Source organism: Etheostoma cragini, chromosome 1 (assembly GCF_013103735.1).
Source record: "Etheostoma cragini isolate CJK2018 chromosome 1, CSU_Ecrag_1.0, whole genome shotgun sequence".
Taxonomy (NCBI): domain Eukaryota; kingdom Metazoa; phylum Chordata; class Actinopteri; order Perciformes; family Percidae; genus Etheostoma; species Etheostoma cragini.
In genome coordinates, this window is record NC_048407.1 from 14,531,890 (window position 1) to 14,559,767 (window position 27,878).

General features: G+C 39.5%; 1 protein-coding gene across 7 annotated transcripts in view; it reads left to right on the forward strand.

Moving 5' to 3' along the window:
• The window catches only part of LOC117942269 (protein diaphanous homolog 3-like), a 166,691-nt gene that overhangs the window by 88,109 nt on the left and 50,704 nt on the right, over nt 1-27,878 (forward strand). For all 7 annotated transcript variants that reach the window (XM_034867767.1, XM_034867701.1, XM_034868086.1 and 4 more), the window contains 4 exons: nt 981-1,105; nt 5,143-5,307; nt 13,140-13,275; nt 27,450-27,545. In XM_034867767.1, coding sequence (XP_034723658.1) covers nt 981-1,105; nt 5,143-5,307; nt 13,140-13,275; nt 27,450-27,545 — 522 coding nt within the window. The remainder of the gene's footprint in view (nt 1-980; nt 1,106-5,142; nt 5,308-13,139; nt 13,276-27,449; nt 27,546-27,878) is intronic.

Genomic DNA, 27,878 nt, shown 5'->3' on the forward strand with positions numbered 1-27,878 from the left:
GAGGCACTTCTGAAGGCAAAAGGGGGTCCAACCCGTTACTAGCATGGGGTACCTAATAAAGTGGCCGGTGAGTGTATGTCAGGTAGTGTTGCATAAACACAGACTCCACTACACTTTTTAAAAAGATGTACAACCTTGGCTACTGTAGATTCCGTTAATAAAATATTGGTAGGTGCTTTCAAGACTGTGTTCCCATCAGTAAATGGGGTTTAGGCTACAAATTCAGTGAGAAGCTTAGCTACACTGAAGTTCTCTCTCTCTCTTTTTTTCCTTTTCGTAAAGCATGTATTAGGATCAAGGGACATTTGAAACTACTTAAAAATAAGCAGCTTATGCCTTTTTGTCAAGCAGGGTCTAATCAAGGTAATTTAAGCCATATGCTATATTCAGTGACTAGCTTAAAGTGTCAGCCATGACCAACTTAACAGAAAGTTGGGCTCAGTGTTCCGCTGCTCCCCCACCTGTTGATAGGACTTAAAACAAAGGATGAAGGGCGTAGAAAGATATCTACTCCAGCAGCCATCTTCATACATCATGCTGTTATTCTGTTAGTGTTACTAAAAAAGCCACAAATACAGTTTAAATATATGAGCAAACACAGCAGATATTTGTTTTGACTACAGTAAGTGTGTCTGTAAAGGCATTGCATTCGTATATAAATTAAATTGTTTATGACATACACATAGGCATATAAAAGGCAAACAGAATAATAAAAAAGCTTTCTTCACTTGATGTTTATTTTCTCAGTCATTGTTTATTCCCATGGCGTTTCAGGCACAGTGTGAACCAACAATAACCATGCTTTGCAATTGAGCTGGCTTCTCTTTCATTTTCCCTGTTTTGTGTATGTTGTTTTTCTCTGATTCTTTCAGAGCCTCAAAATAATAATGCATTTGATTGCACCTGTAATTGAGTTGTCCTCTCTCTGCTTTTTTCTTTCACGTTTCCTTGGCACGTGGGTGTGTTTGTGTGTGTGTCAGTGTCTGCAGAGAATCTGGAAAAGAGCCTCAGGCAGATGGAGATGCAGCTGCTGCAGCTGGAGAGAGACCTGGAGACTTTCTCCTCCCCCGATGACCCCAACGACATGTTCCTCACTAAAATGGCTATATCCTTTACAGACGCATGCTTACACTCACCAGTTTGGGGCATTATTCAATGAGTTTGCTGTAATGAATCAAACAGAACAAAAGTTGAACACATATCCTTAATTAAATACTCATGTTTTGTTTCATTAGTTTCCATCACCTTTCAGCTCAGGTTTGCAAACGTGACTCTCACGTCACCCTCTCCCTCCAAATGAAACATTTTCACCACTTTGTTTAAATAAGGACTACCCACAAAACATTGCAACTCGCTCAAAACAATAAAAGTATTCAATTACATTTTCAATTCATTTTTATTTATAGTATCCATTCATAACAAGAGTTATCTCGAGACACTTTACACTTTACAGATAGAGTAGGTCTAGACCACACTCTATAATTTACAAGGACCCAACAGTTCCAGAGCAAGCAACAGTGCGACAGTGGCGAGGAAGACTCCCTTTTAAGTAAGAAACCTTGGACAGACCCAGGCTCTTGGTAGGCGGTGTCTGACGACCGGTTGGGGTTAAAATGAAAAGTGGCACTATCAGTCACAAAAAATAGTAGTTTGTAGTAGTTCTTTGTAGTAGTTCATGGCATAGCTGGACACGGTGATGCATTACAAGGCACAACAGGACGTAGCAGAGCACCGCAGAGCGTAGCGGGATGTAACGTGGCATCGCAGAACGTGTAGCAGGACCATGGCGACAGCTGCAAACAGTAGAGGTATAGTATGCTGTTAAAACATAAACAAAAGGGGGACATAGATAGTCCTTCCATACTTGGTCCTATACACAGGTTTTTGTACCAGTACACCTCTCAGCTCGCTCTCCACACCTAAACTTGAACATCAAAGTGAGAATTGGGACAGAGCCTCCTACTTTCTGCCATTTTCAGTTTATGAAAACTAAACAAAAGTACTAATTCACAAACACATGAATAAACAATTTCTCTTCACTGTTTAACTGACCTCTTTTGAATATCCAGTATCTGTCCATATCTGTTTGGCAGCTGTGTTAATTATTCACTGTCCTTTTGAGCTAGTTCAAGTGGATCAGGTTGACAGGCATGTCTCAGACCAGTTGTGTGTGTGTGTGTGTGTGTGTGTGTGTGTGTGTGTGTGTGTGTGTGTGTGTGTGTGTGTGTGTGTGTGTGTGTGTGTGTGTGTGTGTGTGTGTGTGTGTGTGTGTGTGTGTGTGTGTGTGTGCTCAATAATACACGCTATACCTAGCCTCCTTGATGCAGTTTTGATCGATAGCCTTGGGGCTGTGGCACTGATGGCTTGTGCTGCAGTAGTTAGCACACAACTTGAGTGAAACACACAAGGTTCACTGAGAATGGATTTGACAGCTCAGTCTTTCACTACCTTGCTTTCCAATTCCAGGTGTCCTGCACAAATGTCTAAGTTAAGCAACACTGAAAAAAACTGAATAAAATCTGAACTCTTACTGTAAGCCTCTAATAAATTGAAAATGCTGAGCGTCAAGGCTCCCAAGTTTCCTAGCGACCAAAAGCTTGACACACACTCATCAGGGTTTAACCGTATTGCTAACCCCAAATTCTATATAAATTGTAGTATCTTGGGCTTCTCAAATGTCGTATTCATTGCAAGACCATCCATATGCGAACCTTACACTCCACACGGTGCTCATTCTTAAATCCACCATCAACTTTTGTTTACTAAGACAGCAGAACCAATACAGTTTTAATTAGTAGCTTAATTAATGTCCACAACCTGTAAGTACAACCTGGAAATGAGATCTGGGCATCATGACTTATATTATAAGTTATTTTTGTAGTTGAACAGAATGGTTGTAATAAGGAAAGAAAAAAAAAAGTGTGCGAACCTCTACAGCATTGTTTCTAACTCTCAACCTGATTCCGTTATTAATCTACAACAAAAATGTGTTTTTTAAGCAATATTGACAGGAGTTTAGAAGGAATCCAGCCCACTGACCATTACTCAAGCAATCATTTATTTTGAAAATGCAACGTTTCAGTCTTAGACCTTCATCTGATACATTTTGACAATGTTGACAAGCCATGTTTATGCAATTAAGGTCTTTTGAGTACATTTTGACTGGTAGACTTTTCTATTATTTCACATTAGATAACACTGACCATTACTGAACCTTACTCTGTCATATCTTTGAAGATCCCCTGTCATCCTGGCTATTACATATCGAATATTACTAGGCAAGGACATTTGCTTTTTTTTCTTAAAATTTCACAAATGGCAGCTATACCTGCAGCTGATAAAATATATGCTGGTGACATTATTCCAATCAGCAAAATCTAGAGTCACCAGCTAAACATGTGAAGCCTGGAGTTTCACATTGGTGACATTAAAAAAAAATCCATTATCAGTTTGTGCGCCACTTGAGTATACAGTTAGTGTGTTATTGGTCTAGTGTTACACTTCTCAATGTGAGAAGTAAATGTGGTGGAAAAGGTGGTGGAAAAGAGTAAAGGATCGGTAGGAAAGCAAGAGTGAGCAGAAATTCTTGAGCTGCAGTGGACCACTGATTTCTTTGGAATAGAGAAAAGTCAGGTGAGTGGGAACAGGAGGAGGAGAAATATTTTGCACCCCAGGATACCTATCAACACTGGCTCTCAGCTATTTTTTCTTTTCTCCCTCTTTTGCTTTCCATCACCTGCTCAGGCTTTCCTCATACCTATTTCCCCTAGTTCCTGGCTTGGAAAGATATTTCTGACAAGTCAATCTGGAAAGCGTGCCTATTGAACTGTGTGAATAGCTGTGAATAGGTAGTCCCATCTCCAGCCAGACTCAACAGGCCAGATGTCAAATAGGTCCATCAATTGAGCTATAATGAAGGAGACATAATTGTGAAAACACACACAAAAACACACACACACTTTTGCTTCTTATCTGCCATGAGAAAAGGTTGTAGGCGTCATTGGCAGGACTGTTGCTTTGGGACACATAGTTTAATGTTTTCATTGAATACCCATACTTTTGAAAAGGAGGAGATTGACTCAAACCGATTATAAACTACTGCGTATTTCCTTTTTTTTTTTTCATGGATCAAAAGTTGATTTTGATCAAACTGTTATCTTGTGGAAAGAACAGCTCAGAATTTTCTTTTGTAAATAGAAAATAAAACTCAAAAGAGCTAATAATATATATAGCGGCGTATGAAATTATTTTTTAACAGCAAATTCATGCTTGCTAGAATACTACATGTCGCGAGTTTTGTCTGCATGTTGACTAGTAGGCAGGATGTCTACTAGTGCTCTCCCTTTCCCTCTCACTTTGCTCTGACACTGACATCTCTCCAGCTTTTACCTATTTGTCCTCATCCACACGCATCCACAAACGAACCAACATAGCAGAACTGTCCTTTGCTCTACTAAGTTTTACCAGGTGGACCTTTTAATGCTCTTCAATCTTCGGTGGTAGACCATAAGTAGACCTATACTGTGCTTGTTGCCACATTTGGCACAGGGCCAGTGCCAAGAGCAAAGCTATATGCAAATAGGTTATCTGCTGTGTTTACATTGACTGTGAAATGTGTACTAAGAAAAACAGTTTTTCAGATAATTATGATCTGATTGGATAGTCTTTGAAATGATAGTGGCAGAGAGGGTTGAAGTGAAATCAATTTAAACTCTTAGTTTAGTAAAATCTACCTATTTGTGGATTTTCGTCTCCTTGTTTTCAGACTAGAATATATTTTTATTTTTGTTTGTATTTATCGTAAGGTTGTGCATGTCAAATAAACCAACACACTTTGACAGCAGCCAGACAGGAGTTACCTATGCTGTAGGCTTCAGGGGGTTGTACTAGCAAACACACTGGAGTAGGAACCTGACTGACAGTGTCAGAGCTCATACTCCCAACTTCACAGTTTACCACTGACAATCTATTTTCCGGCTTTAGATCATTACGGCAACAAATGTGAATGCTTTTTTTATTTATTTTTTTACTTTCTACACTTCCTGCATTGCTGTCAAATAGGGGACAAGTATACTTGCTGCAATATTTCATCGACATGTAATGTGTGATAGATGTGTTGTTGACCTTGACCACAACCCTCACAGCTTCAGCAAGGTTGCCAGGGAGCAGTATGGCAAGCTGGTGATAATGCACAGCAATATGGAGACGCTATATCAAAACATGCTGGAGTACTTTGCCATCGACCCCAAGAAGACCTCTGTGGAGGAGCTGTTTACAGATCTCAGCAACTTCCGTGCCATGTTCACTGTGAGTACACTGAACTGTAGATTGACCCAAAGTGGAAACATGAAAACTTTCTTTTCTGTGCATGTTGTGTGGGAGTGACAACATTAACACATGACTGTTCACATTTTATTGAAACTAGGTGGCTAACCATTAGCCACCTAGTTTCTGGTGAGTTGATTTTCAGTGGTATTAGTAATGTCTGGATTTGTTTTTTAGATTTAGCTTTATTAATCCCTTTGGGATGACTCCCGCAAGGAGATTAAAGTTTGATTACATTTTGTTATAAAAAAACACAATAATTAATGCATCACAATCACGTTAGTTGCTTCTTTTTTTTTTTTTTTTTTAAGATAATTGTTAAGGCATTTCTCCATTTCTTTTTTTTTTTAAACATTAGGACAGCTAGATAAGAGAGAGATAGATAGAAGGAAGACATGCAGGAAATTGTCACAGGTTAGACTCAAACCCTGGACCTTCTGAGTTGAGGAGTAAACCTCCACATATGTGTGCCTGCTTTACCAACTAAGCTAACCCGGCCACAATCGTGTTAAAGTTGATGTTTACCACAAATGTGTTGGCAATTAAAGGAACTGACTGAAATGTTGGCACATGGATACATTACAAGCAAAATGAGTAGGATTTGTCGACTGTGATTTGCAGGAATTAGAGTGGGCCCCTCCGCCCCGGCTCAACAAGGGTCACGTTGCCTGCCAGCAGGCGAAAGCCAACCCCAGATTCACTCTGGTTTATAAAGATTTTTTTCAAGGATGTGTCCGCCTTTTTTGTAGCTACCTCTTGGAGGTTGTTCTTACAATTTGGCACTTGGTCGCTACGTTTTTTATAGAGGTTTATGCCCAGCCGCAAGATAAAAAAAGTACCGGCAGGTCAGGGTCTCTGAAGGGTGAGATACTGACACTCATCTAGTGGTTCAAAAGGGATGATTAAGAGGAAATATTGTCTGTGAGTATACATTATATTTCAAGAAAAACCTACTCCTATTAAAAAGTGTTACAATTTAAGTGGCTTGGTGTTGCATAATACCATTTAAAAGGCATAACTAATTATTTTGAGTTATGGTGTATTCAGTTGTGTTTTTATCAACTAATAATATTTGTTATGCTATGTCTGTATTTATGAACAACACTGACATAAGCAGACTTTTAACAGCATTAAAATCATTAACAAACTGGATAATAAACTTTAACTGTTTTTATTTATTGACTGCATTTAGATTGGCTGCAACATCTTTTTTGTGATTCCCGCATCAGTGTCCTGTGGTATAATGCAAAGCAGAACAGTGTCAGTCCAATGCAGTCCTGTCTCAGCCAGACATTTATGTCATCACTGAGCTTTGTGGCCTTATCAGTTTGGCGCTACTGTAAGCTGTGGAGCTGTGGAGCCCCACTGTGTTTAATCAGCGGGATTAGTGACACAGGCTACCGTGGGTGCGACAGATAATAGTAGCTAATTAGCCTACTAAAGTTCCAGCCCTGCCCCTAACTTAACATCTACCTCACAGTCTCAAATGGATTTCATGCCTCTTTGCCTTATTTCCTGCGCCGTCATTACTTATGGTTTAGATATTTGACTATTCCAAAGCTTTCGCTCTACAGTACATCTGTGTAATCTTCAGGGAGAGAAGTTGTGCTGCTGATGTAGACATTTCATGCGTACTGTACACAATGTACAGTCTACACTAAGTCTGATAAGAAACTTTTGAACACTTTAAATATGTTTACAGTCTATATCATTGTCAATACAAATGATAAACATGTTTTTGTAAACCTTTTAGATCCCCAACAACAATTTTTTTAGGCTTTCCAGACGTGCTATTGCTTGCTATTGCTATTTTAGCTTGGCTGTTCCTTTTGTTGTTTTCTTTTTACTTCTGCAATTGATCCCATAACTTCTCTGGGATGTGATTTTTTTCCTCACTCTAATAGACTCAGACAATGATACAAACCCCAATATGTTGCATGCATTTTGTTCATCGCCAATTGATAATAGTGAAACAATTATAAGTTTAACAGCTATTCTACATACATTTATATGTACATGTCTTAGCCAGCCACCTTTGGAAAATTGATTATAAATGCAATGGGAATATCCCTTGTTTAAAATAAGGTTAAATACGGTAAATGCACCCTATTGGCAACAATAATGTCTCATATTGCAGCTGTAATTCCTTTAATTTTAGCTCGACAGTTAGGTTCTGCTGTAGCATTTATGTTCTGACCAAACATAACAGTCAATGACTCTGCCGGTGAGAGGTGAACAAGCTAAGTGTTATCAAGACTTGAATTAAATGGTCAGAACTCCCAAGGTAGCTATTTATTCCCCTGCGTTAGGTCAGCAATTGGTTCAAATGGTCACATCACACAAACATATCTTGGGAGAAGCCAAGGCTAGGTCAATGAACGTAGGCATACAGTAAATCTCAGCACCATAACCTCTCGGTCAAATCTGTGTCAGCATTTACCCAGCTGTGTCAAGGCCCATGCTAATAGGTGCGAGCTGTCTCTGGACCAGTGCCTGAGGCGAACTGAGCCTTGAACTGTGTGTACGTGTGTGCACATTTTTGTTGGTGTGCTTTTGTCATTTTGTGTTGGCCATTTCTTTTTTTCTTTTTTTTACTGGAAAAGCTGCTTAGCTTTTTCACGCACAAAGATGGACACACACACTCGTACACACACGTACTGCCTGCTCAGTCACCCGTAAGAAGGAGACCCAGGGCGAGGCCGCACATCTGACAGGAATCCAATTGAGCGTGTCTAATGGCGGACATCCAGGAGAGGAGGAGGAGGGGGAAGCAGACCTGCAGTGATGAAGGAGAGCGGAGGGCAATTTCCTCAGAGAGCTGGTTCTCTCTCTCTCTCTTTCTCTCTCTCTCGCTTTACCTCTTTCTCTCCTTCAGCTCAACATTACAGTAAAAATGGATGCTTTGTCAGAGGGCAAAAAAAATCACATGACACATTTTTTGTAGTTTCAGACTCCTCTCTAGCTCTCAAAATCAATGTTCCTTTAGTTCTCATTATTTTTCAGTAGTTGGATAATTGTTGATAATACTGTACTCAATGTCCACACTGACTCTGGTTTTCCTTCTATTGTTTAATATTTCTAATTGGTCCTGTGATTAAAGAAGACAGCATGGCACTTTTATGCTGGCTGGGATCAAATCAATTTCTGTTTTAACTAGGATGTTATGTTCTTTAGCTGCTGCTGCTGCTCTATTGCCTGTTCCATTCTCTTTGGAAAGTTTGAGTGATCCTCTCTTAAGCCGCCCACTTGTTGTATTGACCCGTTATTGACTAAACATTGTTTTCCCTGCTGCTTGCAGCAGTAAAGGATCCAATTTAAAATAGGACATAATTTAGCCTCTACATCCCTCTGTTGATCTGCATAGACACATTATTGAAACACCTGCCATTCATTTCTAGCATGGCACCAGGAAAGGCAATTTGTTTGGATGGCCGTCAGTCTGCCACTTCGGTCCAGACTGAAATAACTTATAAACTTTGGCATAGATTGTCATGACATTTCGAACATACATTCCTGGTCTCAAAAGGAGGACTCTGGTTCCCTGACCTTTCCTCTAGCGCCAATATGAGGTGGACATTCGTGGCTGAAATTGGAATATCCTCATCTATTGGGAGGATTTTTATGAAATTTGCTACAAATATAGCCTCAGTTACATTTCCTCAAGCGCCACCAGCAGCTCGACATTTTTAAAATCCCTTGATAACTATAGCATGGATTGTTATGAAATTGGTTGTTCATGCTCCCCCTTCAAGATTAATTGAATTAACTTTGATTTAGCACCAGTATCAGTTATTTGGTTATTGACTATGCACCTGCATCTAAGGACTTTCCCATGCATCTTCAGCTGTGCTTTGTGTTTATTATTAATGTGTCAAACATTATGCCTGCTAAACTGCAGCTTGTTAACATAATTGACATCCGGAGCATGTTAAGCATCCTGGTGTTATCATTTGGCTGTAGACTCTTGTTTAATGAAATTATGACAAAGTTAACTGTCTTAATAAGATGGTCTGTATTATAATTGGCCTACATATGTTAATGAGATAGTACACTTGTCATTTGCATTGTAGGCTTGTAGGGCATCTCGTTTTTTCTCTACAAAAGGGCAAACTAATCTTATAATCGTCTTTTATAAATTGGTTAGTTTTAAATATATACGTTGTGAAACGTAATCTACAGTCCAGTCAGTGAGGCTGTTGTAAACAACACGGATTTCGTGACTGGCTAGGTTGCTGTATTTATGAAATTGTTTGGGGTAAAGGTAGCAACAGCTTATAGTGTGGGATAGTACAGTTATGTTTACATTTAGTTTGAGTAATTGAATTTGAGTTGTAAATGAGACCGGAGCTTGATAATGAAGAGGGGAAGGAGTGTAAGAGTTGTGCCTTTGTTCACATTAGGCATCCATCAGAGCTGACAACTAACCTGGGATCACCTAATTGTTCTTCATTGAAAATGTATTATCTGTCAGTACTTTTGTCCTTTTCTTTTCCCAATTCTCTCCGCCTGTAATTTACAAGATTGGATGCCCATTAAGAATATAGTCATTTGTGAATCGGTGGTTGCCACAAGCTACTGACAGTTTCATTACATCACATCAAAGTTCATTTTGTGGAGGAGTTAGTTTCATTTAAATATAGTGCTCTGAACAGCTAAAAACCTTTTTAAGTGGTACATATCAGTGATGTCAGACACCATTGTCTTTATGGGGTGAGCTTGTAATACATTTTTAAATTATGTCTGTTAAGCTGCCAACAAGCTACAATCTTATTGTGGTCTGTGTGTAAATAAGAAGAAAAAAAAAAGATTTTCTCCATTTGAAAGAAAAAGGTCAGTGTGCAGATGTGGCGGATCTATTGGACAGGATACAATAGCAGTGATTTTGACTGCTCATATGCAGCTGTACTTGACCATAGAGAACATAACCATAGAGATTTGCAGAGTGTTTTGTTTGTGTTGTGATTTCTCGATTTCAAGTGGCTTGTTGATGCGGAATGAACTACGCTTATCTGTTTTGAATTCAATTTGAGTTAATCATTTTCAGCGATGGGTCTTTCTCACAGCGGACATTTGTCCTGTCCCAGTAGGAAAAGCACAGGTGTTACCCATAGACTGTAAAATGAAAGGACACAGCCACGCCGTAGACTTTGACGGAGAGCAGCTGTGGAAGCACAGCCAAAGCACTGCTACATTGTCGCAGGGATCATGGAGCACCATAACCCCCCCCCAGCTTCCATCAACATACCCGGCGTGATTAGCTGGCTATTTTTCCTACAGTAGACAGTGAATGGCGATGAACATGGCAGATTTAGTGCTTCGGATGTGCTTCCACCCAATATAGTCCCAAATCAATATCTGCCTAGGAAATCATCTAGTCTTAATCTGCATTGCTATTTGTACTTGTTGTTATTATGCAGGCCACAAGAAGTAATTAGTTTTTTTTTTTGTTTTTTTTGGCTCACTTTTACTCACAACGTGCTAACTGGCAACATAGGATTTCATTCACTGCGCCAAGCATACTAGAGGCAGCGCTGCCTGTGTTGCACCGGACTAAAACATTGCATGCACTGAGACAAAAAATGTGTTGGCCCACCCACCTTCAACTAGGGGAGGCCGTGATAAGCCCTATTTCAACAAACGGTGGCATATTCTTTTAAGAGGTTCAGTGGTCCTCAATAAATGGCTACCCCCCCTTTACTGTTCCACTGTAGTTTTCCAAGTACGACATCATTTTCGGTGTGTGTCTTTGTGTGAATCCATTAATGTTGGTTTGACAGTAATATTCTTCTATAGACCTGCCTGTCTAGCCGGGCTGTGTGAATAACACAAGGGGAGGGGAGACAAAAAGGAAGAGATTGGTGTTTGATAAAAACCCAGACTCCCTTTCTTTAAGTGACTGGCTATTGATCAGGATGGCAATCATGCTAGCACTCTATTAAATCATATGCAATCTTTCTCTTGGCTGTGGCAGTATTGAGCCATTGACACTATTAGTTCAAATAGCCTTTGGCAGAGGGATTATAGAGCCTTTATCCACAGTGGTTCATGTACGGTAGATAGTAACCCTGTGAAATAATTCTTCATAGACAGGCAGAATGGAATTAATGACATCTTTGACAAGTTTAGAAGTTGGCAACATCCTCGTGTGCAAATGTCAATAATATTATAAGACATTTCTGTCCCAGGATCTAATAGCAACCACTGGGACTTGCTTGCAGTCTCAATAACTCTCTCTACTCAATATAATTGTCTGGTCAAAAGAAAGGGACCACATTCAGTCATCTTAAAGGTTTTCTTATAATGTTTAAAGATTGTTACTTTGTTTGTAGTTCACTTGCTTTTAATAGAAACATCTGCACAAATATATTGAATTACCCCACATTTTATTCTTGTGGTTTATTAACAGAGAGGCCTGGCAAAAAAGAAAAAGAAAGAAAATTACTGTTAGAGTTGACTGTCAGCATATCGTGATCGAGTCAAACTACAATATCCCCTAAAAAGAGAAATGGAATTATAAATGGATATAGGATTTTTTTAATACTATCCTGTATATTGCAAATCTAGAGTATTTTACTCAATTGTTAGAAATTTCAATCAGAAGAATAAAATGACGAGAAAACCTCATCATGGAGAAATGTAATGATTTATAGTTCACATACCTACAAGTGCGAGACAGTAAGTGCAATCAATTATCAGAACGTTTTTATTAAAACATTTTGATTTCCTAATATATTCTAGGTTTATCTTTAAGAAGTATATGCAGTAAAGTTGCCTAATTAGTCTTGTAATTATATCAAATCTAGCAGTTTTTAGATTCTGAAAACTCCAGGTGGTTGTAAGTGTGAATTTTGTTTACAGTTGATCTGCAGTTATTGTGGTAGACATCAACATCCACCTACACAGCAGCTGTAAGCTGGGTTTAGCTCAGCATTTACAGTACAGCCTGAATGGTATTGCTGTTTAACAGCAATAAAATTGTAACAGTTAGCATTGCCGTGGGGCTCACCTGCTGTTTACCAACTGGTAGTCGGACTTTTAAATCTCCCATTGGCTGCCTGTTTCAGCCGCCATTCTCCTCCCCTCCCTCTTTCTCCGCCATCTATTTTGCAAGGGTACTGTAGCTACCTCCGGCAATTAGTGTAGTATAAGGAAATACAAACAAATCAGTGTTTTTTCACCTATAGCAGAATGCTATGAACAAACCCAGAAATTGCATTTTTTCCACAGAAACAACATTAGTGTGTGTCATATTCTAAAGGTTGGAAAGAGGACAATTGTGTACTTGTTACTTTTATAGTTGTACAGTACAAATTCTATATTGTGTCAGTATTTTTTTTTTTTTTACACATAGGAAACTTTTCCGCTCACTTTGTTTACCTTGTTAAGTAATTCTGCCAGGGAGGATGACTGTAGAGTAAAAAACAAAAGAGAACAAGTAAAATATAAAAACAGACCCTTAATAATCTCTGAAAATAAGAAAAAAATGTTTTTTAAATGCATAAAAGTGTCAAACTAAGAACAGTAACTAATGTTGTTTTAAAAGACTAGCAGTTTTTATTCATGTCTTTGTCATCTTATTGATCTCTGATGTCCCTGGTGTCAAGTTGTTTTGTGTCTGGCAAGACCAGGGTGGCAATCCACCTTAGAGCTTCATCTGACGCTTATGGTGCCTGATAAAGATGTCAGTGGTGTTTGACAGCTGCCTCTGCCTTGGACAGGCCCTACACTACTGTAATTAACCCCACTTAGCAACCTGTCTTGTTTTTCTCTTTCTCTCCATCTTTCCATCACTTTCTCTCCCGCTCTCCCCACAGCAAGCACTGAAGGAAAACCTGAAGCAGAGGGAGACAGAGGAGAAACAGAGGAGGGCACTGGCGGCAAAGGAGAAGGCTGAGCGTGAAAAGCAGGAGAGACAACAGAAGAAGAGGAGGTTGCTGGAAGTCAATGCAGGTAGATACTGTTCAATGTGCTTTGCCTGTCAACTTTTACATCATCAAGCCCTTTACATTGAGCCGTGTGCTAAATCGATCTCTTGATTGGGTCAAATGGTGTAAGACATCGTTCAAAGACAATGACTGTCATTTATCAAGCCAACATTAGTCCCTTTTTAATGGATTAGATGGGATATGAGATATTTTCTCACAATTCCGTGTTTAATGCTCAGAAAAGTAAAACCTACGTCTACGCAGAAAGCATTTGTGCTTATTTTGATTGATGGACACGTAGTTAAGTAACGCTGGAAATAATTTTAATACAGAATAATCAATGGTGTGAAATTAAAGAGAATGTCTAAAAAGCTTCTTTTTTTTTTAAACTCTGTCACTCAGTTTATGTCTACCCCTTTGAAATTATAGTCTTCATTTTTAATATTTCTGACCAATTAATCTATCAAATGTAGTTTCCCAGTTTTGAAAAGCATACATTATAATACCACTCATGCACTAAACTAAAACACACTCCGTGTCGTGTTATTGTGTCATATGGCAAGATTGACATTGCTGCCTTCCTTTGATTTGAGGACACTTTAACAAGGCAAGGTTCTTTATGTATTGCAGTGTACATATTTCAACCTTGGAATTTAGAGGTAATATTAATGTTATTAAGGGTTATTGATCCAGATATAGAAGTTCACCTCTGACAAGCTTGACCTTTCTTGGGAGATCAGAGCACAGGGTCCGCCCACAACAACATTTGTCAGGATTGTAGGGGCTCAATGGATTTTTACAAAAGACTTTACTATAGTAGATGATTGCTAAAATGACCTTAAACCCAGGTCAGTTGTTTGAAGGACACCCTCTGTAAGCCCAATTCAGCCATTGAGCTTCTCTTTTTAAATGATCAGAGAGTTTCATTTCAACAATTCATGAATGGTGATTGTCAAATCTGTAATAATTATGTATGAAGTCCAAAATTGCAATTGTTTTAACATTGCATGTTGACAAGCACAGTCTTGAACTAGGCCACAAGCAAAAGGTTTGGTGTATAGCTGCTTGGTTGTCATAAAAATGCAGTCAAATGCTGCGTGGAGAATCATCAGCCTAAAGAAATTAAATCTGCTGGCTTGTGCAAATAGTTACACACAACTCTACCCTAATTACACTTTTTTCCCATAAACCACTGAGTTTAAAAATGTGCTGTTTATAAAGTGTGTGGAAAAGCAATCCTTCACTGGGTTAAGAAGGTACCAAGAAGTAAGATCTCTACGAAATATTTTATGCAAAGTTCAGACATTTGAATGATTTGAAGGAATGAAGGGCAGCGGTTGAGCCCAGTCAGGCATAAAACTGCTCGATCGTCTGGCAGAGAATGGAAATTGTATTTGGACGACGTTGTGAAGTCCAACTAAGCACATAGAAGCACACATGGTATATTACTTTATAATGTGTAAGGACGTGTTTCTATTGTTCAGCTTGCGATAGTTGCGAGACTTGCAAATCATTTTCACTGTGATGACTTTCCACAGTTGTAAAATCCTGTCATATAAACAGACTTGTATCTGTTACTCAAACTGGACTTCCTGGATAAAGTTTTCATATTCTGCTTTCATGTAGCTACTTTCACCCAGTTTAAGGTAACAATGCTTACTCTTTTAGTACATGTTAATTGCGTATGACCTTTTCCTGGGAGGAATTGCAAATGTTGTCAGACTTTAATATGTTGCTTACTGACAAGAGTATGATGGGTTGTGTACAGGTTCAGAGTTGGAATGGCAGACCTCTCGTTCTGCTTTGCAAATCTGGTATTTTTTTTATCAAAACTACACTGTTGAGTGTCCTTTGATGTTCCCCCGCTGGATAAATACTTTGAGTACATCCTTTATAGATAGACCTATCATTTTAACTTCACCTATATTTCATCCATGTGGTATGTGGTTTTGCACTCGGTATTCATAGGGCATGCTTGCATTTTGTTTTTTTTGTTTTCTCAAACACTGCCCAACGCGGTGGGCCTCAGGGATAATGTAGCTACAATGATAACTTCATGTACCAAGCAGGTTCAGACATAGCTATGAAGAAGGCAATGTGTGCCTTATGCCAGAGCATCTGGTTCCAACTGCCAGTTGTTTTTTCCTTCCCCTTTGGAGCTCCGCTGATGCCATAAACTTGTTCAACAGTGGAGCCTCCAGACCCGTTTCCAATGCCAAAGCCAAGGCTGGCAGTGCAGTTGAGTTTGGCAGTCCCAGCCCTGCACCAGCATCTAGAGCTAACATGACTATGCCAGCCACTGTAGAACTCTGTACGTCAGGGTGCAAGTAGGGAGCCACCATGTTCCATCCAGGCCAATGTACTGCTGTGAGCATACTACCGAGCCAAACCAAGGCCTCTCTTGGCTGAAATATAATAGAAACACTCACTTTTCACCATGTGCCATTAAGATTGAAGTTTCACAGTGCTGGGGTCATCCGAAGGAAGGGTCAGGTCCAGTTGAAATTATTGAACAGGAATCTGGTGCATAGGTTATGTGCTGTGTGTTAGTCTAGTTGCGTATGATGTGCTGTATAACTGCATGAATGGTCTGCAGATAGGCTTGAGGCGCGGCTCTGAGTCTGCAGTTAATGGCAGACACCGTATCTGGAGAAGTTGCTCCTACTGATAATAGAGATAATTGGTATAATTCCCTGTAGGCCTGCACAATTAATCGTTGTAAAATCGGGATCTCGATTCACCCTGTGTATTTTTAATGACTTTGATTCTCATTTAATTTTATGAACCAACTGCATCACAAACACTACTGCTTTCTTCTGTGAGTTTTAAACATATATATATTAGATATGTATTGATATCACAGACAGAGCAGTAAAACCTATAAAAAACTTCTCATATGTCTTGGGAGTCACACTGTGAAGAAATAATCATAACTTATACAGTTGACAAGATACATACTTTTTTTCAAAGAAAGTCCAGACGCTTTTGCCCTCATGACATTTGCTTATGCCAATAATCAACATAATAATGTTACATTTATTGATATTACACCCACGGCAATGCCACACAAGCATGTGTGTGTCTATAACAGTTCTTCTATATGCAAAAAATAAACATAAGTCATATAAAGCACATACTATTTATATTTCTTCAAAAAAGGCCCAAATATATTATATAAATATATGCCAGATCTCAAACCAGTGAGGCCATTGTCCTCTATAAAACGGTAGATCTCTATCTTGTGCACTATTGCATCTTTGATTGCATACTAGCCAGTTTGAATAGGAGTATTGGCCTCTTTCAGCCTCCGTACTCTTTGGATGACGTTGTCTCCCAAATATGGGCATTCTATTGGCTTACTTCCCTAAACAGAGAGCAGACACGGAGCCGCGAACTAGCGGCATTAATGAGCCAAAACACGATAAAATATGGACATAAAGTGAATAAATCATGGATGTGACGGTTTGGATTTAAAGCTCAACGACCCCGAAAAAAGGTGGAAGTTCCAGGCTGCATAGAAAATCACCTGTAGAGGCTAGAGAGGCCTGGAAGAGACCTCCGTAACCGTTAACTCGTTACCTTTTAGACACAACTTTTGGTGAGTTTCTGTGTTGTATGGTTGATAAATTATTAAACTATGAATCAGAGGTGCAGTTTTTGCTCGTGGGCGAGTCTCTCGGTCTCAGGTCTTACAAAGCCTGTGAGCAACAAACTTTTACAATAATAAAGAAATAATAAAAACTGCGTTAACGCGTGATAAAAAAAATTGTCGGCGTTAATTAATTATTTAGTTAACGCGATAATAACGCGTTAACTTGCCCAGTGTATATATATATATATACTGTATGTGTATATTTACTGTATGTGCATATGTGTCCTTATGTGAATTTTTATTTTATTTGCTCAGATTGACATCCCAGTGCGTGTGTGTTGATTTGTGTTTTAACTGCAAACTTTTCTTTTTCAGAAAAGTAGTTCAGAAATAAGAAAACCATGAGAATTAACCTCAGCCAAATTTTGTCAGATAGGCTTATACAAATATGCCCACAGCTTGAAATGTATTTAGTTACGCTCAAATTGAGATAAAGCTGAAGGAAAAGTTAGTGACATCCCCAGGATGTGATGTTTTTGGCAATGTATAACACACACGCACATGCACATATACACACATACATACATACATATACAGATTGTTAGGATGAAATGAATATGTGATAGAGATTTGGCATTGTGCTGCCAACCCAGGAGAGGATTTACTCACTCTCTCTCACACACACTCTCTCACTTGTGTCTGTCTCTCAGCCTATTTATCAACTAAAGAGCTTTCTCTTTGTTTGTCAGGGAGAATTGTCCTCAATGGAGATTTTCTGTGTAATCATCTGATAATCCATCAATTCTCTAAAAAGCCCCAGAGACACTGCATATCCACATTATGCTGAAGGGCACAGCAATGAGAGACGGGGAAGGAAGAGGGAGGGTTACCTGGAGGAAATGATCAAAATGGATTATAGCTTCTTTACTTGCTACAGGTGTCTGCATTTAGTTTGGTTTTAGCTTTGCCTACTTATGGATTCCTGAAATGTGAGCTTCTCCCAGTTTACTTCTCATTTCCCGGTTTCTTTTACCTGCCACATACTGGGCTCCTACTGTCCTCCACAACAATATGCAGCCTGGCTTCGTCATCTGCACAGTGTGTTCTGGCAGTAGAGCAAGAGACTCAACTTGCATATTTTTGCATAGAGCCCTATGGAGATTGAAATTCAGATTGAATAGGTGTTGTTTTTTTTTTCTTCCTCCTCGAGCTGTGCCTGGCTTGTGTATGACAAATCTGTTGCATTAACTCCCAGGGTAGGCCGGGAGCGGGAATGTTTGTTGAGCGACAAATTACACATTAAAGCTTTATTTAACATTCCCTACATGGCTACAAGCGATGAACTATTAAGACGTCAAATACAACAACAGCTAGCAATGCAACCCTGCATGCAAAGATGCAAAATGCATAGGAGGGGCATAAGGGAGAGATATACTGAAGGAAACATTTTTGATAAGCTTGTGAGAACAAATAGGCAAAGTAATGTCTTTGGTATCATGCCGTAGTATTTTAGTTGTGCACTACTCACGTACAGTAGTTTATAACCTGACCGTTTGGATATCACTGGTGTCTGCTAGAACCCACAGGACACTGGGCTGGTTCCCTGTGTTGCTGTTGGAAACTAGCCTAACAATGTCCTAATGTTCACTGAGTGCTGGAACAAGGGACTTTGAACTGGGGGGGAAAGGGGACTGAGTACCCAGGGTCCTGTAAGGAGGGCCCAAAAAGATGCTAGAATGAATAGCTGTGGATGCAGGGATGGGCCCATAGAAAATGCTTTTCTACAGGGCCCAGAGTTTTGTGCTATGCCCCTGGCAGGACCGCTGTGTTCCATGAAGTGTGAATGTGTTGGAGCCAACACAAAGCCAGTTAAAAAAAAAAAAAATGTCTGCACTGGCCTCTATGTTGTGAAAGGTATTAATAATGTAAGTCTGTTGAACTTTGTTAATAAGTCTGTTTCTGTTAAACCCAATTGCATTGTTGCGTGGTACAATAGTGCCACAAAACATCAGTGCTGCAAAGGTTGTGGAATAAGCCTGTTATCACCACTAGTTGGTTGTTCAATCTTCAAAGTGTTGTTTATGGTGTTTGAGGGTTTTTAATGTAATAGTTTGCTTTACCTTTTTGTGTCTGGAACCAAGTCTGCTTGCGTCTTCTTAAAGGTCCCCTGACATGGTGCTCTTTGGATGTTTTTTTTTTATATAGACCTTAGTGGTCCACTAATACTATCTGAAGTCTGATTTCAAAATTCAGCCTTGTTGCAGAATTACAACCGCTAGAGTCAGCCACAATGAGCTCTCCTTAGGACGTGCCATTCCTTCGCACTGTTGCTTGCTCTGGAGGAGACTACTAGAACTGTTGGGTCCTTGTAAATTCTGGAGTGTGGTCTATCTGTATAGTGTCTTGAGATAACTCTTGTTATGAATTGATACTATAAATAAAATTGAATTGAATTGAACTGAGTCTGTAGCTTTTGAGGAGGGTGGGGTGGGGGGCAAGGTGGAGGCTGGGGGTGTGGTCTTGACCAACTGCCACTTTGCTCTTTTGAAAGCCATGATGTCTCTCTCTTTCTCATGGGTGGGCCAAATTCTCTGGGTGGGCAAAGCAGGGAAAGGGGAGGCAACCTTGCCCCTTACAACCTCATAAGGGGCAAAATTCCAGATCGACCCATCTGAGCTTTAATTTTCTCAAAAGCAGGGCAGGATCCTCAGGTTTCGGTTTACACTTACTGCCATTTCTAGCCACTGGGGGTCCATAGGCAGGCTGGGGGGGATGCAAAATAATATTAAAAAAAACTAAATTAAGTGAAATTTTCACGTCACTCATCTTTAAACCAAAGAAATGTATGTCTGTTTACAGTTTTTTATTTTTTATTTTTGACATTATTCAATTTAAACACATGATCTCATCAGTGAAATGAAATTGAATCCAAATTGCTTCTCTTATACTAAATAGCCAGCACGTTTTAGTTGTTGGCTATAGTGACTAGGGTTTTACAAAAGGCACTAATTGCCTTATTCATCAGTCATGCTAGACTGATTTAAATTTTCTTGGACCTACTCATATGCCCATCTTTATTCTGATTCATATTTAAAGTGCCCTTACTATGAAAAAAAAAACACTTTTTCTGGGATTTGGGGTGTTAGTTTGTGTCTCCGGTGCTTCAACGCACATACAAACTATCCATGCTGTTTTAAGTGAGATACAGGTTTCTGAATGTCCATGTTCTATGTCACTAGCCGAGATGAAGTGGCTAATTGTAGCACATGCTAGCGCTGGCATGCTAGCTCGTTTTCAATGGCAAAACACTGCTACAACGCACACTAGTTCACCCTAATTCACAAAAGAACTACTTCCATGTCCCTGTTCTGCGGGTATTCCACAAGTGGCCCTCGTTTAGAAGAAGTCTCCCAACTAATCCTGCCTTGTATCAACCAAAGAGTTATCTAGCTGACGTGATCTTACCTAGCTACTGCGCATGTGCGACTCCCAACAAAGATAGTATAGATAGATAGATAGATAGATAGATAGATAGATAGATAGATAGATAGATAGATAGATAGATAGATAGATAGTAGCGAAAACAGAGACCTAATCACACAGGGTGAAAACTGGATCTGCAGAAAAAGCAAAAAGGGTGTTTTTTTTAAATGAAACCATATAAACCAATTTGGGTACAATCTCAAATTACAATTATGAACCTGAAAATGAGCATAATATTGGCGCTTTAATATTATTCAGCTTTGTTGTATTTGTTTTTAGCTGTATGTCTATGTATTTTGAAATCAACAAAAAGGCAGAGTCATATTTCCTGAATGTATTCACACTTAGATAGCCATTGAACGTGATTCTGACTCTGCAATCCATTTTACCCAGACTTTCTAATAAGAACATCTTGCAATAGAATCTCTATAAATGGTGACATTTCAATGACTGCCTTTAACAGATTGCTGAAATGCAATGGTTCCTATTATTGACTCCTTGTGACATCTTAGCAATATATTCTTGCGACCGCCTATCACACTGTAGAGTACATGCCCATAAGTCTATGATTTTCACACACTGACTGACTTTGAATAATTTGTGGGGGTCTGAAGATATCAGAATGTAAATAGCAAGGACTGTGACTTGGTTTTTCCAATTTTTCCTATCCTGGGTATCATCCCACAGCCCCTTGTGGGAGTCTTGACCCCAAAGTGGGGAACTGTTCCAATGGGTTGATGGTAATTGGATGGGATTTCTCTATCAATGTTTGGAGTTATCACAGGTAATTAGGTTATTGTTTGCTCATTGGCTGAGGTGTCACAGGTAAAACATGATAAGTTTTAGTTGCAGCAGCAAAGATTTTTTGGATTCAACAGCTGCAAGGATTATCAGCAGTTACCTATTTCAATATGTATTAGCTGCTAATGATGTATGGCTGTTGTTTGTACATCCCATCATCCAGCTTGGATGACGATTTCTCCAACTATCAGTAAGTGGAGCAGTCTATATTCAATAGATAAAGGGGGGAGGGGGTTAACTGGCCTTGCACCATTTGTCTTTTAAATGTCCAACGGAACAAAGTGGTCGGCCTGCATTCATTGTACTCAGGCATGTAATTTTCTCTTCTTAGCTTTTCCATCCCAGCCCAATTGACCCTATTTCTTGCCTTGCTCTGGCCCACCTCAGCTACACACTGCTGCTACCGAGTCATTGTCCTGATGATAAGTGCCACATCCAGTTGAGTGAAGTGGCGGGCGGCATCAGTCCGGGTCTGAATAGAGAGTAGAGATCAACACACACACATATACACACGATGCATTTCCAGACGATGGAAAACGATAGTTTGAACAGACTCTGATTAAATAGGTGGCGATTGAAGTTTCACTACAGGCTGGAGGATAACTACAGCCTTTTCCCAGAGGTGGAGGTTAAGCTTTGTCTTGATTCTTCACCCAGAGTTTATTCTTTTGTTTTGTGGTAGAGTAAACACCTTTTTGCTTTTACCTTTTTGTTGATTTGACTTACCGTTTTGTTGATCTACACTTGTACACCTAACCACATATTTTCCACACATTCATTTTCTTTTTCCCCCACAATATTGGCAATCAAGCTAGACATGCCGCAGTAGAGCTCATTGGGCTCACTTCATGATTTCTTTTACTACTAAAACGTGGGCCTAGGAGCTTTCTGTAGAGCCACAATGAAGAAGACGTGAACACAAGGAAGGCAGACACTCTTGCTATTCTTTAAATAGACATCCGTATGGCCTAGACTGGTTTACGAGAACGTCTTCATTCTTTGTGAAAGTTAAAACAAAAAGCCTCTGTGCACATTGCACACCTGTCATGAGAGCTCTGATCCCAGATGCAGCAGAATAGAAATAGGCAGGCGAATTGTGCACATCAAAGCACCAATCAGTAGCTCTACTGCCAAAGCTGGGATACCACTCTTCACTGTCCTTCACTTCACTGTTCCTCTCACTGGTCTTTGTTCTCTTGCCACATCCTCCTCAGCACCACCTTTCAGAAGCTGAATGAATGTTTCAAGCCCATTTCACAGCAACTAGCTTGACTAATATTCTTCTGCCATGTGTTCCTCCTCCATTACTATCTATGTGACATGTCTGTGATCTCTCTCTTTCCAAGTTTGTGAGCATGTGGGTGTGAGTATATAAATATGTGTTATGATTTTCAGTGTTAGGCTGTCTGAAAACACCTCTCGTCTACATTCTATAAAGCAGTTTTATGTCTCGGCCTGTCTGAGTTGCTTCTGATTGATGTGTAAAATTGGACTGTTTTTGCTCCTGTATATTCCTGAGGCGGGAGATCTGAGTGGGTTTCTTTTTCCTCGCCTCCTGAGGCACACAAAGTGTTTCATGTTCTTGTGGGTTGGAGTCAAACGGAGTACTACACATGAAGCCACACACTGCAGGTTGCAATAGATTGATCTGCTCCTTTTTGTGTGTATTCTGTGTGCTATCTGTATTTTTGTGTATTTGCCTGTGTGTGTTGTTGGGAGTGTAAAGCTTGCTGCCTATGATGAATTGCCACAGAAGTGGAGACAAATTTGGACGTCGAGGAGCGTTTGTTTTGCTCAGAAATTCTTTCTGGCTCTCTGCTCTGTGTAATGATGAAGAACTGGGCACATATCAGCCAGAGGAGGAATGTGACTGTTGCGAACGAAAAGCAAGTGCACCCATAGAAGCAGGCAGGCAAGGAAGTGGGCCTTGACATATCTACCATACTGTATGTGTGTTTGTTGTAAGAGCTTGGCGGGAGGTTTGGTCACAACCACAGCCCACCACCCTGGAGACCCTACGCCCTCAATAAAGGAGCTTTAGTGGATTTTCTGTAAAGGCAACATGTACTGTGGAGCTGATTAACAGTTTTTGTAGGTTTGCAGAATGCCCAACATGGTGCCGCATGGTACTCTATGCATGACTGAAGATGAAATTTCAGTTTGCATATCCCATGGTACAGTGTGACTGTAGTGGTTGTAGTTAACGGCCCATGAAAGAGTCTCAGATTTCAAAGGATTAAGAAGAAGAGCTTGTAGGCATCTGGAGGTGACGAGCTTCAGAGATTGGGACTGCAATCCCAGTCCTCATTAAGAGCTTTTGAAATAGACCAACACTATCCACTCCTGGACCAATGAAAAACAGACACTCAAATATGTTCTCAAATGCTTTTGATTTCATTCAAGTGCAGGATTAGACATTTTACACAATGTGTTTAGATTGACCAATGACAATGCATAACCGTTATATCAGTTGTAGTCTTTTCTTTTCTTAATCAACAGATTTGAATTGTGTATTTAATCACAATCTGTGATGCTGGCAACAGGCTGGTCTTGGCGCAGCAGACTAAATCAGACAATGTGTGCTGTGCAGAAACACTTGCTGTATGATTTTTTTGTTATGACCTGTCTTGTTTTATTATTGTTTATTCATACATCTTATGAGATGTCCTGGCTTTACAACAGATTAAAGGTCAGCATATAGGAACTAGTTGACCAGCTTTTGGCCTCCAACATAAATATTTTTTCTCCAAGTACTGTATATATTTGAAGTTTTCCCTTTTTCTGGGCAACATGGAAAACGTGTAGGAATGATAAAGAGGTCGTTGTACTGTACATACAACTTTCAATCTAAATACAATCTGATTTCCAATTAAAATAATATAAGCAAACCAATGCTGTGACTAACATTATTTAATAGGTCTTACTATGAGAAGCGCTTGGTACCCGCAGTGTACAAGGGAAAGTAAAAAATAAATGAATAGATAAAGGGCCCTAAAAACCTAATTGCTTACATTCATTCTACTATCATTATCATCCTATCACATTTACGTGCATGACACTGTCAACAAAAACTATAAGCTCAACTAAGGGAGTATTCATTGCAGAGTGTTTGTACCAAATTGGATTAGCTAATATACTTAAAGTCAGTGTATTTGATTTCAGTATAATCACATTTGGGAAGCTGTACATTCACATGCTGGGAATCTAGAAAGACAGCCTGCCTGGGTCACTGAATGACTAGAGTTATCATTCTTTTAAAGGGGAAACAACTTTCTGGCTTGTTTGTATTTCTTTTAAAGTATCACACTTGTCCTGGGCAGAGCTAAACTCCAGGTGTAGTGAAGATGCCCCACAAAATAGATTTACAATAATAATAGATAGAATAGAAAATAGAGCTGAAAAAGGCAGCCAATGGAAGGCATTGATACAAACTGTCTGTGTTGGGCGAGTCAGATTGCTGAAGACTGATTGGCCACTATTGGAGCCTGCTGGATAAGCTAAAAATGTACTTGTTCTGCCCCTGTTTCCATTTTTATAGCAATGTTCTGGATTGCAATTTTGCCTCAGTCTGTTCCCCAAAATGTACAATAAGGTCATGGCCATACTCATGTGTGCTTTAATTTGAGCTTGTGCCCAATTTTACCAAAATCGAGCCCCATGTGTTGGTTTAAAATGGGATGGCTTGACTCAGTAGACTATCTGGTATGCTCAAAGTCCTAGTCAGTCATAGCATTTAATTTCCTTTCTCCAATGTGTGTTATTGCTCCATGGGGAATTGTCAGACAAAATGGAAGGAGTGAGAAAAACACACACAACCTTAATCAGAGCAATGTTTTCCTACTCTTCAGTAAATCAGTGATTGAACCAAACAGTCACACCATGGCTGATGGTACATCTTGGCCTCTATGGAGTTAAAGAAGTTGTAAGAACTTTTCTACCCCATCATACGCTAATAATAAATTGTTTGTACACATGCATAATATAGCACACAGTGTTTAATTGCATGTAAGCATATACTATATGATATCTCTATACTGATAATCGAGTTTTACTAAATGTGGAGGCACAAATTATGAAAAAGAAATTGTGATCTCTCTATGAAAGCTGTGCTGTTAGTTGTGTAGCACCAGTATCAGTATATAAGTTAAATGTCTTTAGACTGCATGCCACAGTGACTCTACCTGACTTTTGCAGGATCCTTTGTTCTGCAAAGCAGAACTCGACATATAGCTCAGTAGGTGACAGCAAACTAGAAATCCAAATCCTTTTGTTGCTGTAGGAAAGTCAGGGCCTGGTGTTTAAGAAAATTCCCTTTGGAAGTACAAGATATTAACATGGGAGCACATTATGTCAGCAAGTGTTGCAGAATCTTGCTGACATTGTATGTGTAGTTAAGTTTCATCTGTTTCTCTTTTAGTGGTGTTGGTTCAATTCAATTAAAGTTCTTCCTTAAAGTACAATAAAGTAAGACACACAAAAGGCAATTATAAACTTGTGCTTTACTCCATAGGAACAATTTGGCATACAATTTGTCATTATGAAATGTGAAGGATTTTATTTTATTTTTTTTTATTTTTACAATGGAATTGCAGTAAATATATTTGTGATTTAATTGTCGGCTAGTTTAAACCTAAGAAAGAACCGATAAGAAAGGACACTAAATTAAACAACAACAAAAAACTGATGGACAATCTAGCCGTCAAATGCAATTAAACCATCATTGTTGTTGCATTGTAGCGTGTAGTTTTTAATGCCAGTGTGTTGGTAGTGGAAATGTACGGTTCAGTGGTAAACCGCTTTTTCCATCTGCATGGTGGTTGACAAAGACTTCAAATGTTATTAGCAACAAGGGGTTTTGAAAAGAAGCACCCACGTATTCACATCAGCATGTCAATCACAGCATAAACCTGTTATTGACAGTGTGTGTTCTCTATCAGCATTCCCATATACCTGCCTCCTTGTTTCCTTCTTATCCACTGGAGGCCGGTTTCACAGCCAATTACTTGCCAGGTCCATCGTTATGCCTCAGGTGTCAAGGCCAGGTTTTCAGCTGGATCAACACAGGGCATGATTTACATGTCCCATCTTCAAAGCCTTTCTCTTTCTTGAATACTTCTGCTTTCTGTTGGTTCCCCTGCCGCCACAAAGGTCTGGATATTTTGAGTCAAGAATACTCTACTGTAAATACACCATGTTGCCGGGCTTATGGTCCATTTCAGCTGGACAGTGCACTTTATCACTGTAAATGTGATTTCATTGCTATTTAAAACCATGTGATGTTTTTTTGTCTGCTACAATGCAGTGCAGGACTACATTGCCCAAGGTTGCATATTTGCACAGCGGGTCGTCTACAAGGACCTGCCGACTTTTGCATTACTGGTATTGCTGGGAACTACTCCCGTCATAATTCGAGCACTTGACTTTGGGAGTGGACGTGTGATATAGTAGGTCCTCGTTCATGGCTTTTTATGCCGCCTCACTCGCCGTGGCCGAATTTCTTCTCAAGAACGTCCATTTCACTCAAGAATGAACTGATTAGATTTTGGAGGTCAAAGGTCAAAGTCACTGTGACCTCATAACGTATTTTAGCCATAATTCTAAAAATGCCTGCGCTAAGTGTGACACCATTTCAACGAAGTGTACTGTATAATAGGATGAAAGGATGAATGACATTTAATATCCACAAGGTCAAAGGTCAACGAGTGGCTTCATTTGTGTGCTTTGGGCAGTTTTTGTGTTTTCTTTTAATACTGATTTTGGATCTCGGCAATTGGACTGAATCTGTGTACATCCTCCAGTACAATACTGCCTGGATTAAGACATTGATTTTAGATCACAGACACTTTGGAAGACCGGAGCTTTTTGGCAAGCTAGCCGCCAGTGACCAGAGAACTTCCCTGTGACATCATAATGTTTTGCAAAAAGGCTTTTATGGCCATTATTCAACGCCGTAACTCAGGAACAGATGGGGAGATTGTGACATCAATTTCACATTTGGTCAAATACATACTTGGGGACACTAATCGTGGGTGCCCACCTTGAAACTGTAGAGATTATATAGTTCTTCTGTGAATTAAATTCCTTCAAAGTCTTCACTACGCTATGTTAGTCTGGACAGACATGTTGTAAACTGCAACAACTGCACTGGTTGTTGGAGGCATAAAAACACAAGGCGGGATTTTTATGTATTTACCACATGTTATGCGTTCATAAATTGGCCTGCCATTTTAACCACTAGAAGAATAGCGCATTTTATCTGATTTAGTTTTTTTTTTTTTTTACTTCCAACACCCCCTCATTCGTTTTCTTCTTGATTTTTTCAGAGAATGATGAGACAGGTGTGATGGATAGTTTGCTGGAAGCCCTACAGTCAGGAGCTGCTTTTAGAGACCGCAGGAAGAGAGCACCAAGACCCAGAGGTGAGTCTTATATCTTCTACCAACATTTATTCACAAAGATGCACACATAAAACCTATTACACATTTTGTCCAGAAAGAAATGTGGGTAATGCTCTGATTCCAGTCAGATGTTCAAAAATAACAAATAACCTGCCAACAGGATGCATATTTTCCAACTGATTTTTAAAAGCTGAGTGAATTGAATCCATCTTTGTCTTCTCATGCCTTAGCTCCATACACTCTCATTCTCAGTCACTTGCAAAATACACTACTTTGTTGTTAGTATACATGCATGCTAGCAACACAATGCTAAGCCTGAAAACATGAACTGTTGGATGTTTTGTGATCAATCTT